Genomic DNA, 7047 nt, shown 5'->3' with positions numbered 1-7047 from the left:
AATACTCAAAACAAGCCGACCTAAAAATAAGCCTACCCTAAAAACAAACCTGTAGTTTCTTACACAAATAAACACGCATTTGCTTACTGTTGAAGAAAATAAACCGCGTTTTATTTTCGAGTTTTTAAAGTAACTGATAATTATGAAGATAGGTATGAGCTTACACATTATTCTGCATAATTTCTCTTGATTCTTAAGTCGATTGTCATTAACAAATAATTTATGTGTATGTGAACTCGGTTACTTTCTATTTAAATTTTGTTAACAATTAACGTGAAAATATATTTATTATCGGTAAAATACAACATAACAATTAAGATTGATGAGAATTTTTAATCATATTCTATATTGATGAACCTTGAAATAATGACTTTAAAATCTGAGGCAATTTCATCAATCGTGAAAAAAATCCTTCTTTTCGTCTGATAATTTTTGGGACAGTTTTCTTAGTGATTTGTGCACGTAGAGGACATATTCCTTTAATTAGTCGTGTGGCAACATGTGAACATTCGTATACTAAAGCAGAACGACGAGACGTGTCAAAAATTGGGCTATGTTTTGGGTTCACATCTAACTTCCAAGACACGATACCCAGGTACACGTCATCCAGAGGAAGGTATTTCACAAAGGGAAAGGACAGTTGGAACTTTTGAGCCACGTCGTACGACAGTAAAATGGCACCACCTTTGATATAGGGAGGAAAGGCATCAAATGGATACTGTTTATATAACAAATTTCTGTTGTCGTATTGAAGTCGACAAGGAACTTGCTTTTTCATAACTTTTCCCATGAAAATATTACTAAGATCGGATAGATCGTTTAAGTATGATAATAATTCTTTCTGGTGCACAAAATAGTCATCATCGAGGAAAAGTAACAGTTTTGTCTGAGAGCATGCTTTATTTGTCATCAACCAATTCAGCGCCATGATAAATTTGATTGTATTATTTCTGTAGTGTTCGATGAAATCTTCCTGTAAAATATCTGAATGCTTGTCAGCTTCCATTTCGACACGAGACCTGTCTTCCGGATAGATGCCCTGACCGAGAAGAAAAACCAGCTTAAGGGATGCTGGATGAGCTTGCAGAGATTCGTTCCACATCTTCCGTATCACTGACCTTTGTTCTATGTTTTTAACGTAAGATTTCACAAATATAATGATATTCCTACTTTTTTTGGAAAATTTACATTTCGCTGGTTCGCTTGTATATAAATATGGATGAGAGTTAATGTTCCTCAAGTTCATCTTATGGTTATGAATTATCTTTCCGTTAACGGCCGCTTTTAATTTAGTTTCTAATGGCCACGAAAAAACATCTACAAATGATAAATAGGACATATCACTTCCGTTTAAACTTAAAGAGCTATTCATATCGTTTTCAACGACTTCCGGTGTGTTTGCTATTGCCCTTTTCTTGCTCGCTAGAGGGCACTGTCCTCTGAACAAGTCATCCGCTTTATGGGAACATTCCTCGGCGAGTGCCCCTGGGAAAAGGGTATCCAGAAGCATATCGCTGGTGGGTTTAATATCCAATTTTCTAGCCACAATCCCTAAATACACATCATCAAAATTCAGATACTTAACGTGTGGAAACGCCATTTGAAATTTTCGCGCCACGTCTGCGGACACGATGTAAGCTCCGCCGCCTATGTAAGGTGGGAATATGTCAAATGGATACTGATGAACGGTAACAAACCATCGTTCTCCTCTGTTACGATATGGCCTCGCTTTTACAGCCAAACTCCCACTGTAAATGTTTGTTTTATTAGCAGATAACACTTCCCTTATATGAATGGAAATATTAGTGTATTTCACGTGATAGTCGTCGTCGTGAAAGAAGAGAATATCTGCTTGAGGACAGTGTTTTACTGCCCAGTTAAATCCCATGACAGTCTTGATTGTGTTGTTGAAATACGAATCAACAAAGTTCTCCTGTATGAGGTCTTTGTAGATTCTGTTTTCTCTGTCTATAGGCCAGCGTCTGCCGCCATTGTCCTTCGGATATTCGCCCAGCATAAAAACAAGCGCCATATAAGGGTCTTTAATTTTCTCCCAAAGCGACCGCACAGCCACACGCATCTCCACATTACCTACAAAAGATTTCACAATAACGAGAATCCGTTTTACAGAATCATCACTTATCGGTAGTCGACAGGTGGCAGGAACATTAATGTACTTGTATGGATGGTAGTTGATCGGGGGATTCTGCACATATGATAAGTTTCTCTTAATAGCCTCATCAACCATAGCGGCGAGGTTGATAAAAGATGGATAAGAGAAGTCTTTTTCATACGATCGGTATTCTATCTTCTTCTTTTTAACGGGCTGGACGGTTGGTACAACATCGATTACGAGAATGTCCGGCGGAGGTTCTGGGTTCCCGTTTGCTACGATGTCGTACCTCCAGTCAGCAATAGATAGCTCTAAGATCACACTTAGTGTTGTAAACATGACAAGTCCAACTAAAACGCGAATGATCCCTTTTCGTTTTACAGCACAAATTTGTAGTGTTGTCATAGTGAATATCTTTTTTGAGCTATAAGAATGTAGACATACATGTGAGGATATCAACCAGTGTGATGTTACTATAAATCTGTCCAGAGTCGATTGACTACGTAAGATCAAACAGGTCCATTTCGTCGTTACTTTGGCCAGTCAATTAGGTAGGTCACCACCTGTAAAAGAAAATGTACAATGTAGCATTTATCTTAAAGCAATGCCATGCAAGTTAAATCAGCTTAAACCAACCTGTTGATGCAAGTAGAAACGTGCAGGTAGTGGTCAACGATAAAGGAGGAAACTACCAAATATAAAACAAAACTAGCTTAGGATTACTTCCCCTTATGTCACAAAGTCCAATGAGGCATGTCCTTAACTTTATCATAATTCAATCATGTTTACTTTTCAAAAATGTTAAGGAAATGTGGAAGCCTAAAGGAAACCGCGAGAGTATTCCTGTATCTTTGATGGATCAGAGGATGATAAAGTAAAATATCAGTATCAATTTTACCAAGACTATAAATATTGAATTACAACGTTTTAATTAATTCGAATAGTGACACGATTCAGAATATAAACTTGTATTTCACGTTATTCTCAAATTATCAGACATTATATTGAATTATAGGGCTAGTGCACCTGCCCATCTGGATTTTGTCATTTCTTTCGATCACTTTGAATTTTTCTCTGGCCTCTCCTAGGCTGCTAGGCCATCACTGACGAGTCCTTGAAGGACGAAACAACTGTATAATATAGCATCACTGACGAGTCCTAGATGGACGAAACAGCTGTATAATGTAGCATCACTGACGAGTCCTAAATGGACGAAACAGCTGTATGATGCAGTGTTATTAATGGTTTGTCTCTACTTTAATTGAAATTGTATTAAAATGTGTTACTCATTAGTGTAAGTCACTAAATGAAAGTGCTAGATTAAGATGTATCAAATAAAAATTATAATTATCAATATGGCAGATATCTTGTCACTAACTTTTCCTTTACAGGTTGCATTTAAGATATCAAGTAGACGAGCCTTCATTAACATAATCCTATAATATACTTTATTTTAACAGGATATTTCATATCTTAGCAAAAATTGAAATATCAATTTTTTCAATCTTAATGCAATACAGATTAGTTATCTGAAATAAGGGAAACAAATAAAACATAGGACGATTGTAAACTTTGGTGTAATCTTGTCAACTTGTTTCACTTAAACACGTAATATCATGTCATCGTGAAACTAGCTGAATTTGTTAATAACATGTATATGTTAGCCCTGAATATTTGCTGACTTCGCACGAGAATAACTTCAGAAAATATCGACTAAAGTTATTTGACGAGTCGGTACAAAGGCAGTTATTATAGCTTTGTGTTTAATTATACATCAATATGTTAATTCTACCATACAAACTCGACTAATAGAGTTGGTTAAAATCGAATGTGTCAGAACATGGACCTACATTAATATGATAAATGAAAAAGAACGTGATATACGTACCTCTGCGTGTAAACCTGTATACAGTGTCAGTGACAGCATTACCTATATTATGTTTGACACCACATACCAATATAAATGGCTCGATTAAACTGTACTGATTTTATTATGCATACTAATACACAATATTATGTTAGCAAAGTACTTAATTAATTTATGATAAAACATTTTACTCAAGTTAAGTCAAATCGGTGCTTTTATAAACCTGACTATAAACAGTAAAGTCGGATCACGATTTAAAACTTTATAACATTGAAGATTCATTAACAAAAGAGAAGACAATGCGGACTCATCGAGATAATATCGGTAATCAGAGCACAGTTGTGGAAGACAACTTAACCTAGGATACACAAATTGATATACACTCTGTAGGTGGCGTTAGTTATCACACGAAATTTTAAAATCTAGTTCTATCTATAGGAATAATACATAAAAAACTGAAGTTTACAAACTGTTTATCACAATAACCTTTTTTGTTTTATGAATAAGGGAGTTTTGTAAAGTCTCATCAAGTTGAGAGATCTTTTGCAGGAGTCGCAATACACGCAGACAGCGATTTGTATTTAGTTGTGTTGTTATTACGGGTGAAGGAATATCATGACACTGTCTTACTCTAGTGGTAACAGTACTAATGAAGTCTTCCTCTGGTAGACATGACTACTAAAATCTTACTCTAGTGGTAACAGTACAAATGAAGTCTTACTCTAGTGGTAACACGACTAATGAAGTCTTTCTCTAGTGGTAACAGTACTAATGAAATCTTACTATAGTGGTAACAGTACTAATGAAGTCTTCCTCTGGTGGTAACAGGACTAGTGAAATCTTACTCTAGTGGTAACAGGGCTAATGAAGTCTTGTTCTAGTGGTAACAGGACTAATAAAGTCTTACTCTAGTGGTAACAGTACTAATGAAGTCTTTCTCTAGTGGTAACAGTACTAATGAAATCTTACTCTAGTGGTAACAGGGCTAATGAAGTCTTACTCTAGTGGTAACAGTACTAATGAAGACTTACTCTAGTGGTAACAGTACTAATGAAGTCTTCCTCTGGTGGTAACAGGACTAGTGAAATCTTACTCTAGTGGTAACAGGGCTAATGAAGTCTTGTTCTAGTGGTAACAGAAGTCTTACTCTAGTGGTAACAGTACTAATGAAGTCTTTCTCTAGTGGTAACAGTACTAATGAAATCTTACTCTAGTGGTAACAGGGCTAATGAAGTCTTGTTCTAGTGGTAACAGGACTAATAAAGTCTTACTCTAGTGGTAACAGTACTAATGAAGTCTTGTTCTAGTGGTAACAGTACTAATGAAGTCTTACTCTGGTGGTAACAGGGCTAATGAAGTCTTACTCTAGTGGTAACAGTACTAATGAAGACTTACTCTAGTGGTAACAGTACTAATGAAGTCTTGTTCTAGTGGTAACAGTACTAATGAAGTCTTACTCTAGTGGTAACACGACTAATGAAGTCTTTCTCTAGTGGTAACAGTACTAATGAAGTCTTACTCTAGTGGTAACAGTACTAATGAAGACTTACTCTAGTGGTAACAGTACTAATGAAGTCTTTCTCTAGTGGTAACAGTACTAATGAAATCTTACTCTAGTGGTAACAGTACTAACGAAGTCTTACTCTAGTGGTAACACGACGAATGAAGTCTTACTCTAGTGGTAACAGTACTAATGAAGTCTTCCTCTGGTGGTAACAGGACTAGTGAAATCTTACTCTAGTGGTAACAGGACTAGTGAAATCTTACTCTAGTGGTAACAGGACAAATGAATTCTTACTCTAGTGGTAACAGTACTAATGAATTCTTACTCTAGTGGTAACAGGGCTAATGAAATCTTACTCTAGTGGTAACAGGACTAATGAAGTCTTACTCTAGTGGTAACAGGACAAATGAATTCTTACTCTGGTGGTAACAGGGCTAATGAAGTCTTACTCTAGTGGTAACAGGACTAATGAAGTCTTACTCTAGTGGTAACAGTACTAATGAAGTCTTACTCTAGTGGTAACAAGACAAATGAATTCTTACTCTGGTGGTAACAGGGCTAATGAAGTCTTACTCTAGTGGTAACAGTACTAATGAAGTCTTGTTCTAGTGGTAACAGTACTAATGAAGTCTTACTCTAGTGGTAACAGTACTAATGAAGTCTTACTCTAGTGGTAACAGGACTAATGAAGTCTTACTCTAGTGGTAACAGTACTAATGAAGTCTTACTCTAGTGGTAACATGACTAATAAATTCTTACTCTAGTGGTAACAAGACAAATGAATTCTTACTCTGGTGGTAACAGGGCTAATGAAGTCTTACTCTAGTGGTAACAGTACTAATGAAGTCTTGTTCTAGTGGTAACAGTACTAATGAAGTCTTACTCTAGTGGTAACAGTACAAATGAAGTCTTACTCTAGTGGTAACAGTACTAATGAAGTCTTACTCTAGTGGTAACAGTACAAATGAAGTCTTACTCTGGTGGCAACAGGCTTAATGAAGAGTTAACTTTAGGTACAGTGTACCGGCAAGTTGAATCATATATTTACAAAATCAAGAAAAATTCTTTCTTCGGGAATATTTGAAATGAAACACACTTCGACAGTTTTTGTACTGCAACACAAAATTTGATTCGAAACATATTAGTTATAAGAAATAATTAGGAAGATACAACTGAAGTGATAACCCGAGACCTATACCTCGGCAAACTATTGACTAAGGGAAGTAACTCCAAGACAGAGAAAAACCCTGCAAATATGGAAACAATAAAAATCAACACTACAAATAAAGTAGTGTTCGGACACAATTCATATCACATAAAGAAATGAAATATATATGAGATTACCATGACAACAGTAAAACTTTCCATTTTTTTTTTTTTTTTTTTTGTCTACATGCATCTTTTGATACCTGTGTAACAAGTTTGTCCGCCAGTTGACTTCTTACCCGAAAATCATGATAACGGGAAAAGGTCCTTGAATATCGAATCAAAAGCAACATATGGACGACATAGGTTGGGGATGCAGGAATGTTGCTATCCCGAAATGGAAAATTCATGGGAAAT

At 35.9% G+C, this 7047-nt stretch overlaps 1 protein-coding gene across 1 annotated transcript; it reads right to left on the bottom strand.

The window, feature by feature from the left end:
• Window positions 1-343: 343 nt before the first annotated feature.
• On the bottom strand, window positions 344-2518 carry LOC132562474 (uncharacterized). The gene has a single exon (XM_060227218.1). It carries the CDS (start codon window positions 2516-2518, stop codon window positions 344-346), a length of 2175 nt encoding a protein of 724 aa, XP_060083201.1.
• Between the last annotated feature and the right edge of the window lie 4529 nt (window positions 2519-7047).

This window comes from Ylistrum balloti, unplaced genomic scaffold (assembly GCF_031769215.1).
Source record: "Ylistrum balloti isolate Yb309-2 unplaced genomic scaffold, AGI_CSIRO_Ybal_v1 Utg371428, whole genome shotgun sequence".
Taxonomy (NCBI): Eukaryota; Metazoa; Mollusca; class Bivalvia; order Pectinida; family Pectinidae; genus Ylistrum; species Ylistrum balloti.
The sequence above is the reverse complement of the archived record's forward strand: the minus strand, read 5'-3'. Positions and strand labels throughout refer to the sequence as shown.